Source organism: Balaenoptera musculus, chromosome 11 (genome assembly GCF_009873245.2).
Source record: "Balaenoptera musculus isolate JJ_BM4_2016_0621 chromosome 11, mBalMus1.pri.v3, whole genome shotgun sequence".
NCBI classification, from domain to species: domain Eukaryota; kingdom Metazoa; phylum Chordata; class Mammalia; order Artiodactyla; family Balaenopteridae; genus Balaenoptera; species Balaenoptera musculus.
Window position 1 is genome coordinate 35,441,129 of NC_045795.1, and position 18,724 is coordinate 35,459,852.

Here is an 18,724-nt window from a genome sequence, read left to right on the forward strand (position 1 = left end):
TCCAAGCTTCCCTTCCCCAGAGCTATCTCAGTTTCCCCTGGGCTCACACTGAACTCTGCATATGCTTCTATAAGAGAACTTATCACCTTGTATAATAATTACGCAGTCCTTTATCCTTCTCCCCCAGCCCCGAGCACAGTGATTGGCACACAGAAGGTCCTCCCTAAGTGTTAGCTGAATAAATCAGTGATATCTAAGGGATCAGATTTTTGCCTTAAAGATTCACCGGCTAAGGGACTCTGTGCCTAGGTTCCAACGTCTGTAAAGTGGGGGTGGTTGGATTAAATGATACCCTGTGCCCAGCAGCCCGTCACAGTCCCTGGGACTTAGCGGGCATCTACAGATCCCTGGTTGAATGAACAAATGAATCTAACACTCCTCAGCCGTCAGGTGCCACAATTGTATCTCTTTGAGAATGCAGAGTTCCTTAAGACATGCAGAAAACACTCACAACCTTGGCGAGGAGACATGCGAGGGCTTGGATGGGTTAGAGATATTTTCATCCTACCTGAAATGAATGATCCACATGCTGACCCTTTGGAGTAAGGGAGAAAGTAAAGGAAGCAGCTGCCCCAGAGGCTGAGAGGGCATCTCAGCTGGTTCCAAAAGGACTCAGGTGGCTCTGTAAGGCCAGTGATAAAGTCTCACCACCTGAGCCAATTCTAATCCACAGGTGCTTGTGAATATAGGGTCAGCTTCGGTGACACAAGGTCCTTGGCCAAATTTCCAGGCTCAAGATGGAGGCTGGGAGTAATAAGGAGTCCCCACCCCATTTCCCTGCCCAGTTCCCAGTTGCCAAGGCTCCAGACCCTTTGAGTAGTTCCAGACTCCCTCAGCAGCCGTTCTGGAGAATGGAAGGCTGTGGGCATCAGCCCCGGGGCGAGTCTTGAACTGCGACGATGGTTTAGTAAAAAGAGTACTCTCTCTAGAGTCAGGAGAACCCTGCTTGATGGTGCCTCTGCCATTCGCTAGTCATGTGACCTTGGCCCATTAACCTTCCTGCATTTCCATTTCCTTGTCCATAAGAGAAGAACATCTACTCCCCAGGACTGATCTCAGTGCTGAGCGAGGTGTATATGTGATGGAGCTGAGGACAAAGTAGATGCTCAGTGAATTGTCATGAACTCTGACTCTGGGTGCCAGGAACCAAATGCCCAGGCAGTGGGCAGAGGCCCTGGACACAGAGCTACCACAGTCCTGGGCTACCAACATGAGTTGGCATAACTGGTGGAGGTCACCATGGTCCCAGTCACCACGTCTCTCTACCCACATTTGCTCACAGGCTCTATAAATCACTCTTCTTTGCAAAAATACATCAAGCCCCAGGAAGGGGCTGCCTATTCCTTTGAGCACTTGAACACTGATGATCCTGTTACCAGTTGCCAGAGCCATTTTTTTCATTGTGCAGATGTGCAGAAACCGTGTGTGCTGCTTTGAGTGAATTAGGCATTTGACCAATGTCTCCATCAGTTGGGACTGCTGTAACAAATTACCACAGACTAGGTGGCTGATAAACAATGGAGATTTATTTCTCACAGTTCTGGAGGCTGAAAGCCTGAGATCAGAGTCAGGTTCTGGTGAGGTCCCTCTCCTGGGCGCAGACTGCCGGCTTCTCAATGTGTCCACTTGTGCTGGAAAGATTGAGCCATTTCTCTGGTCTCTTCTTAGAAAGGCACTAATCTCCTTCATGGGGGCTCCACCTTCATGACCCAATTACCTCCCAAAGGCCCCACCTGCAGATACCATCACATTCGGGATTCGATTTCAGCATGTGAATTTTGGAGGGGACACAGTCCATAACAATCAAACACAGTAGACAAGATTCTAACCTCTCGACTTCATCTGCAAAGATGTATCTGATAAAATATACCACAGCCGGCTCCTCCATCTGTCCTCTCTTGTGCTTGGCCAGTCTCAGCCCAGAAAAGGTCTTACTGTTTCGCAGGACCTATTCTGTTGCAAGCGTAGTGGAGCTGGGTAATACCTTCCTAAAACCCCAAGGAAACTGATGATGAGTTTGGGGAAGACCTACCAACAGGAAACCAGGGTCATCTGTGCTCAGATACAAACGATGGGTGCTTTGTGTTCCAAATAACCAACAAAAAAGCTCTAAGTGGTGCTTTGAAAATACTGATGTCTATTCAGAAAACCATGAGGGCACTGTTGTACAGAGAGCTGTGGGCAGGGGACACGCAGAGAGCAGAGCAGAGCAATTTCCATATAAAAAAAGAAAAGAGAAGCAGGGAGAAGTGAATTGTATAGATAAAGTCTATGACCAACCATTGGGGATGAATCTGGCAATATCTGATATCTGCAATATCTAGAAGATATGCGACCTCCACCACCTGGCAATTCCACGCCTAGGAACATACACCTGAGATGGAGATGGTGTCACATGTGTGCCCGAGGGGGCACTCCTGGCAGCATTGTTCTTATCATAGCAAACAGTCAAACAAACAAGAACCAAGACAGGAGACCACCCAAAGTTCCCCCGTAGTGGGTGGATAAGGGAGCGAGAGCTGTGATACAATCATACAGTGGAACACCTTAGAGAATTCAACATGGATAAACTAGATTTACGTGTAGCAGTGTGAATACGTCTCAAAAACACAATGGTGATTGAAAGAAAGAAAATTGCTGAAGGATATATATGGACCCATACCATTCGTGTAAATTCCAAAATTTTCAATACTTTTTATCAGGGGGGAGGGAATGGGAACTTTGGACATGAAAGATTCATACAACACACACGTACAGGTGCACAGTCTGACAAACGGTTATAAAGAGAACACTCTGCCACCCCTTAAGTCAAGAAATGGCTAAGTAATGTTTACAGGGCACTAAAGACACAGAGTGCAAATATAAAAGCACGAAGGGAAGGCTATGGAGCTCCAGCAGGATAGTGATGTTACCTTCAGGGAGGGAGGGTGGGGCTAGGGGAGGGCACGAAGGAGGCCTCCACCAATTCTGAACCGTTCTAGCTTCAAACATAGCCCAAGTCTAAGGCAGCTGTGGCAAACTGCTGATTTTTAGATTTTCCAAAATACTAGTGTTATTTATATCATTCTTTGAACATTTTTTTGTGTTTGTAATGGTTTATAATAATTTCCATACCTCTACGAAGGACTAGATTCCAACGGTTCAGAAATCAAACACAAATTACTGTTCTCGTGGAATCATTGTGTTGGTAGAAGTGGTAGTAAAAAGTGAATCCCAATTCAATTCCAATTCATCTTCATTTTCCTCACTACCGTTCATGTCAGGATCATTTTACTTAAAGATGAAAATGGAAAGTTTACCACCATTCATTTTCTCCTCCAGGTGCCTTGTATTCTCTGGGAGGGACTAACAGCTACAGATGGTCTGCCTGCATGTTGAACAATACAGGGGAAGCGCCTATGAAGGCTGCTTTTTATTGTTCTCCCCCTGTTTCTATAAATCCTCACAATAGAGAGAGTTCTTCTCCTGCCCCTGGAAGAAACTGGGCAGCCCAGTAACTCAATTGTTCATTGTTAATTACCAGCAAAACAAACAACAACAAAAACAACAGAAACCCACACTGGTCCTTCTATACTGTAACTAGAGTCTCAATAGTTCAAATTTCACTCAAAGATAAGATTTCCCTCCCTTTCCCTAGCTAAGGCCAACCGCCAGGAAGAGAGGGACATGGTCAGCTCCTTCTCTCTCTAACTCACTTCTTCCCACAGCCTGCTACGCTGTTTCCCCAGAAGGAGTTGGAGAGAAGAAGGAAGGGAGGAAAGGCAGTTGGTAAAGATCACACTTAACTGGTACCATTGTAACACAGCTTTGTGCTCTCTGGGCACAAAGTGCCCGAGCAAATGTTCAAAGCTGACTCTTGCTCATTCGGGGTACTTTCACGGGTCCCTGGAGGCCCCTCACCCGCACGTTCCTTGTCTCGAGGGAATGCACCTCATTCGGACAGTTGTTTACCTGTACAGGTCAGGGTCCAAACGGGAAGCAAGTGGCAGTACTCAAATTAGCTATTGTGAAGAGAGTTGAATAAAGGCCTGTTGACAAAGGTGTGAGCAGAGGGTAGGGAAACTACCCTATCTCCACAAAGGAGATCGCAGTACCCCAGAGGTAATAACAGCAGCAAGGCAGGAAGCATCAGGCCTAAGAGGGCAAGGGAGTGAGCAGTTATGAAACTTGAAGACAGAAATGGTTGTGTAGCTATGGAGAACAGTATGGAGGTTCCTTAAAAAACTAAAAATGGAACTACCATACAAACCAGCAATCCCACTACTGGGCATATACCCTGAGAAAACCATAATTCAAAAAGAGTCATGTACCACAATGTACATTGCAACACTGTTTACAATAGACAGGACACGGAAGCAACCTAAGTGTCTAGAAGCAACCTAAGTGTCCATCGACAGATGAATGGATAAAGAAGATGTGGCACATATATACAATGCAATATTACTCAGCCATGAAAAGAAACAAAATTGACTTATTTGTAGTGAGGTGGATGGACCTAGAATCTGTCATACAGAGTGAAGTAAGTCAGAAAGAGAAAAACAAATACCATATGCTAACACATATATATGGAATCTAAAAAAAAAAAAAAAAAAAAAGAAAGGGTCTGAAGAACCTAGGGGCAGGACGGGAATAAAGACTCAGATGTAGAGAATGGACTTGAGGACACGGGGAGGGGGAAGGGTAAGCTGGGACAAAGTGAGAGAGTGGCATGGACATATATACACTACCAGATGTAAAATAGATAGCTAGTGGGAAGCAGCCGCATAGCACAGGGAGATCAGCTTGGTGCTTTGTGACCACCTAGAGGGGTGGGATAGGGAGGGCGGGAGGGAGACACAATAGGGAGGAGATGTGGGGATATATGTATATGTATAGCTGATTCACTTTGTTATACAGCAGAAACTAACACACCATTGTAAAGCAATTATACTCCAATAAAGATGTTAAAAAAAAAAAAAAGAAATGGCTGTGCAGAAAGGCTCTGGCCATCTGATAGGAGCTGTGACCTTCAGTAAAGCAGTGCATCCAGCTCGTGGCCTCTACAGAGATGCCTGGGGAAAGAAATACCTCAGCCTGTCTCCTCCCATGCTCCAGTTCCTGCCCATGTTCCCCATCGGCTGAGTCCAGCCAGAGGGCGGAGGGTAAGGAAGCCCACTGTTCTACCAGCCAGGCTCCTGGGGTAAGGAGCAGAAGAGGAGAGGGCGGAGAGTGGATTTGGAGAAGCAAAAGAATAGGCCCAGCTCTCCCAGGCTTCCTGTGGTCCACCGCCAGGTTTGTTTCTCCTAAGGTCCCTCTAGGTGGCTTTATTAAAAGGAATCTAAGTTTTAAGTGGTGTGCCAGAGGGTCTGAGTGCTGTGCTGGAACCTGCTCACGCCGGCTCACGAGCACTGACCATGCGCATCTCCTCCCAGCCCCAGATTCAGGAGCATCGTGCTGGTGGCTTGAAATCAGTCACACCACAAACGTTGGCAAACACTACAAATCAGGGCTTTTTCTCTTCAGAGAGCTGGTTGTTCCACATCTGCCAGCACGCCTCTGATCTCAGGTGACCCTAACTGACTCTCCTCCATGCTGGAGCCCACGCTTCTTCCACAGAAATGGCAGCCACTCTGCCCCGGCTCCTCACACAGCATCAGCCCGTGCCCCACCCTCTAGAGTTCTTGAGGGGAGTCACACTTCTGTCCACACCACACGCACACAACACACACCATGCACACACACAGCACACACCATGCACACACACAACACACCATGCACACACACAGCACACACCATGCACACACACAGCACACACCATGCACACACACACAACACACACCATGCACACACAACACACCATGCACACACAATGAACACCATGCACACACCATGCACACACACACCATGCACACACACAGCACACACACAGTACACACCATGCGCTCACACACAACACACACCATGCACACGCAAAAAACACACTATGCAAACACAACACACACCACGCACACACACACAGCACACCATGCACACACACAACACACACCATGCACACACAGCACACACCATGCACACACACCATGCACACACACAACACACCATGCACACACAACACACACCATGCACACACAGCACACACCATGCACACACAACACACACCATGCACACACAGCACACACCATGTGCACACACACAACACACACCATGCACACACAAAAAACACTATGCAAACACACACCACGCACACACACACAACACACACCACGCACGCACACACACACCATGCACACACACAAACACACATCATGCATATACACACACCACACCACGAACACACAGATTCCCAAGGGTTCTCATCAAGCTTTCTGAGCTGTCTCCTTCAAGCCCCCTCCCTACCTTGGGAAGGATCTCTACACACATTACCCCCAGTGACGCAGATAAGGTGGGCTGAAGGCAAACTACTAGGGTCTTTAAAAAAATTCCCCAGAAACTTCTTTTGGCCCTTTTCTAACATCAATGTGCGCATTTTGGTTGTCTGCCCACTCTTGCCACCTCACTTTGAAAATGTGCCAGTTCTACTGTGTAGTCTGTTTCTGAACTCACTTATGACTCTGAAATACAACAAAATTTTGCCAAATGAACAGACTGGCTTACAAATTGGCTAGTAGCAGATAAGTTTTCCAAAAGTGGAGGGAGATGGTTTTATTAAGGATTCTCAGTTCAATTCCTAGAAGTCCTAAAATTTCTTTTACAAGCCAATCAAGAGAATTGACCAAACCCCACTAATCATTATCATTAGCGGTTTTCACAGGAGGAAGGCCTGTGCTCACCCTCACAGGTGTGGGGAAAACTGCCCTCCCCAACAGGTCATAGGTATCCTGAGAACACTCCAGACTCGCTGGGTCCAGTGTGACAAGGATATAGTTGGGTTTTAGGGATGTCAAGCTTCCTGCTAATGTCTCTCTGAAAAGCCACTGAGATTAACACATGTGGTCACCACTGGTCTGTGAGGCGAAAGTGACAGAGGGTAGAATTGCCGAGGGACTCGGGCTCGTAGAGAAACCCTGAGTTCAGTAATGTCGGCACACTTCTGAGGAGTGAGGAGGCCTCAGTGGGCTGGACGCAGGCAGGAGCAGCCTTTGCACAGGCCTGCCTCTGAAGGGGGTGGGGAGAGGGTACCAGGAGCCTCAGAAAGTGGTGCCAGGCTCTGAGTGGCTGCAACCAGAGAATGCTGACCGGAAAGCAGAGATGGAGCTGGGGTCCCAGCAGAAAGGACTGTGGAGAGTTGGGAGAAGGAGAGAGCTCCCGTCTGAGCAGAGGTGATCGTGGTCGGGAAGTGAGTAAGGAGACTAGAACTATCTTTCCTGTGAATGCGTGATGCTCCTGGGGTCTCCCTTGTATCGCTTGCAAGTCCACACGGACCCTCTGTGTGGGCCACGTCCTCCTCCGGGAATGCAGCAGAGGGGAACAATGCCGAAGGGGAGAGGCCACCATCCCAGGGGCCTGGTCGTGGGCAGAGAGGCCCAGAGTGGATGCAGAGGAGGTTACTCAGGAGGGAAGGGACACGGCCGGCCTTCCATGAGCAGAGTCCAGGCTCCAAACCGGCATGGGGAAGGATTTTGATTGTGCTAAAGCTGGGCCATCTGTGCTCTCGGAGAGCGCCCCATTCTCCCTGCGGGGAGGACGGCGGTGGTGAGTGGGGACCCGAGCAATGATCAGCCACAGTCCTGGGTCCGCAGGATATTCACCACGCCCTTCAGTCCTGCCGTGGTCAGCGATGGTGTTACACAAAATCAACACCAAGACGCATGGTGGCACTGAGCGCCTGTCAGCATGTGATCACTCCAGCTGGCAATAAATTTGAGCCATTAAACAGGAAACGGTCTGATTGGGAAGGCAGAATCTTTGCCTCTGAGCTTCTGACCATTGTGGTAATTGAGCTACTAACATCATCCATCTTGGGTAGAATAGACACTTTGACTTCGGAAACAAGGAGAGGCTGAGTGATCTGGGCTCTGTGAGACAGTGTAGCCCAAGGAGGCCCAGAGTGGGTGTTCAGGGAGCGAATCCTTAGTTGAATAGCTAAGGCCACCTGCTGGAATGCCTCCGTGGCTCTGCTGTCTCGTCTGCCATGGTAGAGCCACATAATTCACGGCCTTCTCCCGCGCAGGGCACCGGCCTTTGCTCCATGGAAGCCCACAGGGCCCCTTTCGGCTGGTGCCTGGTTGGAAATGTCAATACCGCCTTCCTTAGGATTCCTAACACACAGTTAAGGAGACAAGCAGGCTTGCTCTGGGTATTCTGGGGGCTGCCTTGGGGGACCAGGCTCCCGTGGGTAACGTGGGTAGCAAAAGTTCCTCACACCCATCAGGCGAGCTGCAGATGCCCAGTGGGAGCAGTGTGCAGGCCGTGGTTTCGGTTAGGAAAGGGCAGTCTGCACAGGCCGGCGCTTGGGGGAGAGACTGAGGCTTTTTCTCAGCCCCAGCCCTGCACCTGAAAGGCATTCATGGAAAAGAGCATCGCCTTCAGATACCAAGGACAAGTCAATACCGACCTCAGTGATCTGCCCCATGGCTGCCTTCATTATGCCAGTCGCTTGCAAAGGAAAAAGCACCAGCTTTGAAGTCAGACAGAGCTGGGTCCTGACTCCAGCTCTTTTTACCAGTGGTGTGATCCCGGGGAAGGTTACTTCCCCTGTCAGAACTCAGTTTCCCCATCTGTGATGGGCTTGTTATATAAGAGCCACAGAGCAGCCACGTGGTGGATATCGTTATTCAGATATCCACCATCTGCAAGGGCCAAGTGCAGGCAGCCCAACCCTACAGAGAGTGTGACTTCCTTGCTGAAAACCCCTGAGCTCCTTTGCCCCACAGTGGCTTCCAAAGGTCTGGAAGGTGGGCGAGGGGCAAAGGGCCATGCTGGCCCCCGTATAGCATCCTATATGAACCCCTGCAGGTCCTGCATCCTCAGTGACCCCTGCATGGAGTACTTGCATTGAAACTGGACACAGAGCCTTGAACGGTGTTTCTTAACAAGGGGTGAGCATCGGAATCACAGGGGAACCTACCATCAAATCCTAACTCAGAACGTCTGGGGTAGGGCCCAGCAGTCTCTGTGCTTTTACAGGCTCCTTGGGTGATTCTCAGGTGCACCCCCAGTAGAAAGCCAGTGAACGAAAGAAACGAGATTCTGCACATTTCAGACATTTACTTACTGTAAGAGAGTTTTGGGGGGGGGTGTGTGTGTATGTGTGGGGGGGGGGGGTATGCGGAGGTGGGAAGAGAAGTTATAGTGATCTTTCCAGTGCCCCTGAAATCATGCCAGGTATAAGGGGACCCACAGGAGGCTGGCCTTCCCAGCAAGCACCCCTTTGTTCTTGTGCTGCTGGTTCCAAACACCTGACACATCAGAGGTGGGGTCAGCCTGGGACTGTGCGTGCCCTGCTGGAAGTTTCAGTTACTATTTGACTGCTCAGGGCTTCCTCCATGTGTGACATTCAGATCTGCAGCCGCTGGAGTGAAGCCCTTCTTTTTCGCTTCTGTATTGTGTGGGAGCCGGCTGCCCACACACACTCACAGTGTGACCTCATGGGCCACTCAGGGCTGTGACCTTTTGTGCTCCCATCCCAGCCAGAGTCCTGTGCTTGAAAGGAGGACTCCTTGTGCCTCCTGTCAGGTGACTGGAGGTTCTGTCCCTGGCCACAGTCCCAGTGGGCACGGAGACCTGCAAAGCGCAACTGCCCTTTACTTACTCCCTTTTCCTCTGTTCCTGCTTAGCCGCTTTGTCTGGTTCCCTTTGAGTTCCCAGCCCCTCTTTCTCTTGAGAGACGGCTGATAAGCCAAGCCTCAGGAAGCAGCAGAAGCAGCCAGGGCTGTCTCCTGGTGAGGTTACAATGCATTTCACTCAGCAAACATCACTTTGGCAAGAGGCCCCTTTGGTTGTCATGGCAACGTGGGTAGCTTGTGTCTTGGGGGTATGCTGTGCCCTCATTCTGGCTGCCCAAGTTCCCTTGCCCCAGCTTTCTTTCCCAGATCCTTTCACCACCCTGGCGCCACCTCACATTAACTATCCTTCAGTTTGGAGCAGCTTTGTCTTGACCAGCAAAACAACTACTTGGCTTTGCTATCAAAGGAATAGATCACACCATTCCTCTCCTCAACGCCCTCCAGCCTCTCAGCTCTCTCAAAGCCAATGTCCTTTCCAGGTCCTCAAGGTCCTACCTGATCTGGCCTCAGTTTCCTCACTGGCCCAGCCTTCACCCCAGAGCAGGGTCTTCACTGCATCTCTCAGGGGGTTCCTTGGTATGGGGTCAAAAAGTGTTAAAAGGACAAAAGAGAGCCACAGCTTTTTTTTTTTAACAGACTCAGAGATACAGGTGTCCATTTCTGAAACCATTAGGAAAGGAAATATTCTATTTCAAGTTCTACCGTTATCAGTTTGGTGTTGAGATACTTCCTTCAGTTTATCAGGTCTGACATTTCCCAGAGAGGACAAGGGCCAGTGAGCACGGGCTGCATTGAGGGCACCCTGGACGTGGAATCTGAACAAACAAAGCACTGGGGAGATACAAAGAGCAGAGGGACCAGCCCCTGCCCTTGAGGGGCTTCCGGTGCCTAGGCCTGGGGGACCATGGGTGACGAGGACAGGCAGTTTGGCTCATTAGGGCCACTAAGATGCACCAGCATGGGGGACAGCGTAGTCTTCGGCTGGGAAGTCTATGGTATCTATGAGTGAGACACTTGCTCAGCCAGTTTACAAGTGACAGGTGATACTTGACACAAGGGACAGAGAGTAACAGGTGCCTGGCAGATAAAGAACAGAATCCTGATCGGCTTAGCGTATTTATCAATGAGTTAGATAACGACATAAAAGCAGCCAGAAGGGAAAGAATAAGGCATGCCAGCATAAGGACCTCTCAGCAGGCTAAACCCCCAATAAATGGGAAATATTGCATTTGTGATTGAAAGGATAATCACACTGAAGTAGAATGCGTTTTGACAACCACTCATAAATATAGGAACGTGTGTAAACTGACCGCAAGCTTAATAGAAGACAGTGACAAACTGACATGGCCATGACAGTGACGAAGCTGCTGAAAAACAAAAACAGTGCTAGGGGGCTGCCTGGTATAAACATCTAGCTCTTTGGAACCAGAAAAATTGGGTTCAAATCCCAGCCCTACCACTTATTAGCTCTGTGACCTTGAGTTATTCACCAACCTCTCCGAGCCTCAGAATCTAACTGAAACGAGATGGTAATGCCTTTCCTGCTGAGTTATTTTGAGAATTAGCAATAAGATGAGTAGACCACCTAGCCCAGCGTCTAGTAGAACTTGGCAGAACCTGGAATATAGAAGGCGCTCAGTAAATGGTCATTGTTAGTAATTCACCTCCTATAGAAATACAGAACGTAAATTTTTCAAGGCTAGGAGATCTCTTCTCTACCCTGCCCCTCTCGGGCCTATCTGGAGTATGATGTCCAGATTCAGGCTCTGTACTTCAGATGGATTAGAAAGTCACCTTGCTACTGAGCCCTTAGGTGAGAGAATTAGGCAGAGTCAGCCCGGGAATAAAGCTCCAGGCACATGTGGTATTTTGTTGTTGTTGCTGTTGCTGTTAAAGTATTTAAAGAACCATCAGATTAAGAAGAAGAACATACTGTGCTCCTCCAGAGCTCCAAAGGAGAGGTGAAAAGAAGTTAGTGAGGCAGGTCTCAGCTCCAATTAAGAGGAAACAGAGCTGCCCGCAACGAGGTATGCTCAGTGTAAAGCACTGAGCCCCACCCCCGGCAGTATGGGTGGTGGGGGGGAAGCAGATGACCATCCTCAGAAATGTTATCGAAGGTATTTCTGAATCGAGAGCCTTGCAACCAAACAAACCTGGATTTGGATCCAGGCTCCTCAAGTTAGCCACGCGGCCTTGGGCAGGTTAACCTCTTTGAACCTCCATGCCCTTATCTGTAAAATGGGAGCAATAGGGCTTCCCTGATGGCGCAGTGGTTAAGAATCCGCCTGCCAATGCAGGGGACATGGGTTCGAGCCCTGGTCCGGGAAGATCCCACATGCCGCGGAGCAACTAAGCCCACGCGCCACAACTACTGATCCTGTGCTCTAGAGCCCACGAGCCACAACTACTGAGCCCGAGCACCAAAACTACTGAAGCCCGCACGCCTAGAGCGCGTGCTCCGCAACAAAATAAGCCACCGCAATGAGAAGCCTGCACACCACAACAAAGAGTAGCCCCCGCTCGCCGCAACTAGAGAAAGCCCGCGCGCAGCAAGGAAGACCCGACGCAGCCAATACATACATACATACATATATACATAAATAAATAACATTTATAAAAAATAAAATAAAATAAAATAAAATGGGAGCAATAATACCTCCAATGAGTACCAGAAGGATTAAGTCTGATCATGTCCAGAAAGCACCTAGCGTGTGATAGAGTCTCCCCTCCAAAGAGTAAAAAGTGGGGCTGCATAACTCCTAAGACGCCTTCTGAGGCTGATAAATGCAATACAACCACCGAGAGCCTCCTGGGAAGGTAGACGGACCCCCACCCACCAGGCTAGGAAAGGATGGGCTCCAGACAAGAACACAAGCAACCAGAGCAGGCAACCCGGCAACCAGCAGTGGCGGCTGGCGTGTCTGGGGACACAGCCCTCACCTAGGACTTGCCAGGGCCCCGTGGGCAGGGCGTCTGAGCATGGTTCTCAGCCCTGGGCGCACATTGGGTTAATCGGGCTTAGAACCACTGCTTCAGAGGGAAGTCAAAAACGGGAGACATGATTTGAGGCTGGAGAATTCGGCACCTCAGCTGATGCAAAGTAAGATGTGAGCCGTTTTAGTGATGCCTTCTTGGTTTATGAAGGGCTCAGTATCAGAGGAGGGGGAAATGGTGTTTTGCATCTTCCCTGGGGACTCGAGAGGAAACGAGTGAACTCCATGGTAAAAGGATTGGTAGGATATAAGGAAGAATTCCCTTCCAGTGACAGATGTTGGACAGTGGGAGGGACAGGGGATGGAGCTTAATCATGGAACCCTCCTCTGGGGCTCTCAGCCGAGTGGAGGTTGCCACCCAGAGGAGGCGGGTAAAGCAAGCGCCCATCCAAAGGCCCCAGAAGGACTCACAGCGTCCCCCTTCACCTGGGACGCACGATGACTGTGTCGTCCGCTCTAAACGTCACACTCTCCCTTGACCTTTCTTCCTCGCTGGAGGGAACCATCAGCCTCTCCCTTCTCCAGGTATCTCAGAAAACACAGCCGTGCCCTCGACGCCAGACCCGCTGGAAGAGAAGCTGCGATCCCAACTGGAGGAAGAAAAGAGAAGGTGCCCTTTCTTTTCGCCACACACACCCTGACCCCAGCCCCTCGGGGCCACCTGGAGCTGTGGGGCAGGGCAGGGTGGCCACGCCCATCCCAGGCCTGCAGCTACTCTGGAAGCGGGTCCTAAAATAGCTGGAGGAGGTGCCACCTTTCAGCAGGCAGTCGTGAGATGCAGGAAGCCGAGGCAGGGTGAGGCTGGAGTGGGGACCAGAAGGCCCAGCCAGGCTCCAGCGCTGGGATCCCCGAATCGGGCAGGGAGAGCAGCCTCCGCAGCCCCAGCCCAGGCTGCCGCCCAGGAAGCGGCGAGTCTTGTCTGCTGCTGCCCTCTAGGGGAGCCCAGAAGTATGACCATGGAGGACCTCCTTCCCCCGACTTCTCTCCTGAGGCTCCTTATCTGCAAGGTGTCCAGAGAATAATCAGACCCTCCTGCGGCCATTTAGGGCCCCAGAATGATTTAACCTGCAGAGCGAGGAACCTCAAGCATAAACAGACATCTGGTCATTACTGATACAAGCTTCTCAGTTCATTCATTCATATAGGCATTCAACAGAGGTTGGCTATCTCCTCTGCCATGCAGACGTTTGGGGGAAACCAAACAAGAAACCATCCTTGCTCTCGAGGGGGTGATGGTGCCACTGTAACACACACCACCCACCCCTGGGCTGGCTCGGCATGAACCTTGAGCGCACCCTGTCACACTGCCCCCACCCCCAGATGGCCTGGGTTCAAACCCTGGCTCCTCTGTTTATTAGCTCGGTGCTATAGAGCAAGTTCTTAACCTCTCCATGCCTCAGGTTCCAAATCTGTAAAGGGGAGATGATGATAATAGCGCCTTCCTCATAGGGTTGTAAAGAGGATTAAGTGAGTTTATAGTTTATATACACACCCCCAGTTCCTAGAGCAATGCCTGCCCTTCAGTGCCCCGTAATAGTACTTATCCTTCTTGGAGGGGGGTTAGTCATCTCACACACAGAGCCCCACGGCCCGCCGGACAGAAATACCTGGCTCTGGGCTCACATGCTGGCGCCATACTCTGGCCTGGGTGGGCAACTGTAAGGTCCCAGCCCCAGGCACCAAGGCTGCACGGCCAGGCTTCTGAGGCTCAGGCCCTGCCGCCGCTGATCTCTTTAGAGCCCTCCCTCCCTGCCAAGACTCCTGACTTTCAAGACTCCTCTCTGATTCCACCGCAGGTATAAAGCAATGTTCACGCACCTGAAGGCGCTGAAGGTGGAGATTGAGCACTTGCAGCTACTCATGGACAAAGCCAAGGTGAAGCTGCAGAAAGAGTTTGAAGCCTGGTGGGCAGAGGAGGGCACCAGCCTGCAGGTACTGGCAGCCATGCCCCTCACTGCCCCAGAGCCCGCCCTCCTGCTGGGGCCTGAGGGGCGTCAGGGCAGCCAAGGAGGGGCCAGACCCCCAGCCCCATGGTGGGGGGGAGCAGAGGAAAAAGAATGGGGGCTTAGACCCACAGTGTACGTGCTCTCAGCCCCTACCTCCTGAAGCGAGGGCTCGTTTTAGTAACAAGGAACGTGAGTGGTCAGGGGCTCACTGTTTCCTTGCTAGTGCCTGACGCATAGAAATGTAGGCGGTGGGAGGTGCAGCTCCCCAGGCCGATGGCTTGCCACCATTGCTTCCTGAGATGTAGGGACAACACTGATTGTTCTTTTTTTTTTTTTTTTAATTTATTTTTATTTATTTATTTTTGGCTGCACTGGGTCTTCGTTGTTGTGTGCGGGCCTTCTCTAGTTGTGGCGAGCGGGGGTTGCTCAGCAGTTGTGGCGCAGGGGCTTAGCTGCTCCGCAGCACGTGGGATCTTCCCAGGCCAGGGCTCGAACCCGTGTCCCCTGCATTGGCAGGCAGATTCCCAACCAATGCGCCACCAGGGAAGTCCCCTGATTGTTCTTTATTACAGTCATATATATGTATGTATGTGTGTGTATATATATATATGGTATAAATTTTAGAAAATACAGAAAAACACAAGGTAAAATCACCATAATCCCACCACTTAAGGATAACCGATATTAATATGTTGGATTATATTATTTTATATTTTTATGCATATACATCCATATGCTTTTATAAAAATAGAATCATATTAGTCTTCAAGTATCACAAACGGCTTTTGTTTTTACTTAGTTGTCCAGCATGCCACCTCTTCCATGGCGTGATTCCATGACATCATTCCAGTGCTGTCACTGTTCAAGCATATGGATTTATTCTAATATATTTAATCTCCTATTTTTTTTTATAAATTTATTTATTTTATTTATTTTTGGCTGTGTTGGGTCTTCGTTGCTGTGTGTGGGCTTTCTCTAGTTGCGGAGAGCGGGGGCTACTCTTCGTTGCGGTGGGCGGACTTCTCACTGCGGTGGCTTCTCTTGCTGCGGAGCACGGGCTCTAGGCACGCAGGCTCAGTAGTTGTGGTGCACGGGCTTAGTTGTTCCGCAGCATGTGGGATCTTCCCAGACGAGGGCTAGAACCCGTGTCCCCTGCATTGGCAGGAGGATTCTTAACCACTGCGCCACCAGGGAAGCCCTAATCTCCTATTTTTTAATGTTTAGGTTGTTTGGGGGTCGTTTCACTAGAAAAGTATTTGAAGATACATTTTTGCATATTTCCTAGACAAATTCCTAGAAGTTCTCTATAATATTATGAAGGCTAAAATAACCTGTTAAGAAATGTTAGTACACACCCCCAGTTCCAACTGTCCTCATGTGACCCCTCAGCTGTGTATAATAAAAGAGATGACATACACATAATCCTACCACTTGTGTGGCTGGCAGAACCCTTAGAGATTCTCTAACAGGCTGATGTGTCATTTGAAGGACAAGAAACTGAGAGCCAGAGAAGATAGTGTCCCAAGGACACAACCAAGCAGGAACCCATACGTTACCGAGTGGCCTCATGACCAGACAATGGAGAAACATATTTGGATAAAATTAAATACACAAGATGACAAATAAAACCAATAAGATGGAAATACAGTGATCACAATATTTTAGCAGCAAAGTTATGGTATAGTAATATGTATACCATTTTACAGATGCATTAATTAATAAGATCTGGGGGGCTCAATATTTACCACAATTTCAAAGTAGTGATGAACACAATATTTCAAGATTTCTGCAACAACTGTAATGTGATCTGAAAATATCTGTAATTTCTACTGGTGACGGAGTCACTGGTACCACCCGTTCTGCTGTGGTTTGTTGTCTACATTTAATTGTCGAAAGAAATGTTAAATTTCAGGTAGAAGTTAGGAAGAATAAAGATGTCATTGGTTCCCAGTCACGTTCACAGTGTCCCTGCTCTCCAGTTAAGAAGCCTCCCTCGTGAGGTCATCAGTGGGTGAGACCATCAGCCACTGCCGGTGCCCATGGGCATCCGGCCACTGGACAGTCATGAGGGTTATCCCATCATCCCGTGTGACCCAGGAAGAGTCCAGTCGAGGCTGATGGATTCAGACCGTTTATTACTCGCGTCGACAGTGAAAGCCAGGGTAGCCAAGGTGTCAGCTCCCTGTGCCCTCCACCCCACAGGATGTCATTGAAACAGAAGGGACCAGGTGACCACAGCAGGGATGATGGGGCGCCCTGTAGCTGAGGAGCCAATTCCATGCAGCCACTAAGCCATGTTATAGCCGGCGGATGTACCCTGAGTGGGGCAGGCAAAAAGCCTTAACCCTCATTAGAACATAGGAGGTGATGAGAAACTGCCCCATGACGGCCTCTGAGCGAGATGGGGAGGCAAGTGGGAAATGGCCTGGCAGCAGCTGCTCACAAGCCTCTCGTGCTCTCGTGTTCTGGGAGAAGCGCGGGGCATTCTGCTAAGACTCAGATCAGCTGGGGCTTAATCGCTGTTCAGGAGACCTGTGTGGAGACACGCAAGGTTTCCAGGACCCTGCTGGAGCTGCCCCCACATGCATGATGCATGACGAATGCATCGCTCCTGACTCTGCCCGCATCTCTTTGGGACGAGGGAAAGCAAAGCCAGAAAGGACTTCTGGAGAACTGTCAGATCACATTTTAAACACTTTTTCTTAACTTTAAAAAGTAATACAGGCTCAATTTGGAGAACTTTAGAAAACACAGAAAAGCACAAAGAATAAATCAAACATTACCCATTATCCTGCCATCCAAAGAGAATGTTTTGATGCCCATCATTAAGGTCATGACTACATCTAGATTTATTTTTTTCCCACACATGTACCTACCAACTTTTCTAGCTGGCTTTTTCCCTTTAAGAAATAACATCATGCAAAGCAATTATACTTCAATAAAGATGTTTAAAAAAATAAAAAAATAAAAAAAATAAATAAATAACATCAAAGACATTTTCCCCATGTCATTAGATTCATGCTTACACTGTGAAACTTTCTCTTGGACCAACAGGTAAACTCCCCAGCAGTGAATTCATTGAATCACATGAAACCCTTTCCCCAGACGCCAGAATCCCAGCACAAAAGGTCCCAGCTTCTCTCTAACAAAAGGTAAGGGGAGAACCCTGCGACAGGGTTGGGATGCCCAGAAAAGATGCCCTACCTCTCCTCAACCCAGTCTTGATGCTCTAAGTGTAGGCTGCATGATCCGGGAAGATGAGTGACTTTCACTGTTAAGTTAGTTGAAAATACTCAGGCCAGTGCCTCTCAAGCTTTATTGGAGTACCGCGCCCCCTCCCCCCACCGGCCCTTTCCCTCCAGCTCTGACAGCCAGTGGACCTACTGCCCCAGTGACAAGAGATGCAGTTTAACCAAACTGTGCAAGCCCTGGTCCTGCCGCTGGGTAGGAAGAAGCGGTTGGCAGTAGTGGGAGGGGAGAGGGAGGGGGGAACTGTGGAGGGGATGTTGGGTAAGGCAGAGGGGAGTCAGCCTGCCAGGACCCAGGGACCTCTGGTTAGTGACTCTGTCCTAGCACAGACTCAGGAGAGACGTGGGCAGCCTCCCGTGAGGAAGCCCAGAGCCAGTGTCCCTGAGTGATGGCATGAGCCAGCACAGACTCTGCTTCCCACACACACACCTTCTGAAGGCACGTTACTTCTCATGCCACCCACGTTATTGTCTCTTTCCAGCCGCACAGCGCGGGCGGTAGAGCCAATGACACCTGCCTCATCCACCCTCCATCCCTGAGACAGGCCCGCTGTCCGCACGGCAGAGACCAGGCCAGCATGAGTGGGGCCTCGGCCTCGACTGCCAAGGAACGCTCCTTGCCTGGGTCTCAGCAGGAGCTGAGTTCTCATGTTGGAAATGTGAAATAGAGCTTTTTAAAAGGGGTTGGGGAGGGGGTTGCCAGATGGTGTCCCTGATCCGATGATGTGATGAGAATGGCAATGACCTCTGTGGTCTTCTTTTCAAAAACCCATAACCCTGGTTGAGTCATGAGGAAAATGTCAGACAAGTCCCAGTCGAGGGGCATTCTACAA

At 49.7% G+C, this 18,724-nt stretch overlaps 1 protein-coding gene across 1 annotated transcript in view; it reads left to right on the plus strand.

Moving 5' to 3' along the window:
- Positions 1–18,724, plus strand: part of KIF6 (kinesin family member 6) — a 390,258-nt gene that overhangs the window by 354,829 nt on the left and 16,705 nt on the right. The window contains exons 17-19 of the mRNA XM_036869162.1: positions 13,223–13,307; positions 14,494–14,629; positions 17,698–17,795. Of these exons, the coding sequence (XP_036725057.1) occupies positions 13,223–13,307; positions 14,494–14,629; positions 17,698–17,795 (319 nt within the window). The remainder of the gene's footprint in view (positions 1–13,222; positions 13,308–14,493; positions 14,630–17,697; positions 17,796–18,724) is intronic.